General features: G+C 44.7%; 1 protein-coding gene across 1 annotated transcript in view; it reads left to right on the plus strand.

Annotated features, from left to right (window-relative positions):
* nop56 (NOP56 ribonucleoprotein homolog) overlaps positions 1–589 on the plus strand; it is a 5,430-nt gene that overhangs the window by 3,542 nt on the left and 1,299 nt on the right. Inside the window, 1 exon segment of the mRNA XM_020593085.1 lies at positions 176–412. Coding sequence (XP_020448741.1) covers positions 176–412 — 237 coding nt within the window.

The following is a 589-nucleotide window of genomic DNA, read 5'->3' on the forward strand; positions in this document are numbered from 1 at the left end:
GAGTAATGATAAATGGTAGAGATGTGATGTTGCAAACTTCCCATTTAGACCTGAGCCTAAATGGGTTTTGGCCCTAGAACTGTAGCTCCAGAGGTTCTGGCACTATTCTTACTGACAGTTGCACAGTCTGTTTCTCTGTTGATTTGTAAATATGAAAGCAGCTGTTTTCATGCAGAGCCCTAAAGACTCGTGGCAACACCCCCAAGTACGGCCTCATCTTCCACTCCACCTTCATCGGACGTGCCGCTGCCAAGAACAAAGGCCGCATCTCCCGGTATCTGGCCAACAAGTGCACCATCGCCTCACGTATTGATTGTTTCTCTGGTGCGTGAGAAGATCTCTGTGCCATAAATGCTATTGCTTTAGGTTCATTTCTTAACTTACAACTCATGTGGCATAAATGCAGTGATGCTCCTATTTTTCGTCAACAGTATTCATCCTTCGGGTTGGTGTTGAAAAACTGTTTCCTGAGCAAAGCCACATGTGTTAGGATACTGTTGAGCCTACTGTAGTCCTCTGCTTAGCTTTGAGTGGTGATTTATTTAGTTTTGTCTCTCCCGTGTTGTGTACTTTATTAGAGTTGCCCACA

Source organism: Monopterus albus, unplaced genomic scaffold (assembly GCF_001952655.1).
Source record: "Monopterus albus unplaced genomic scaffold, M_albus_1.0 scaffold18.1, whole genome shotgun sequence".
NCBI lineage: Eukaryota > Metazoa > Chordata > Actinopteri > Synbranchiformes > Synbranchidae > Monopterus > Monopterus albus.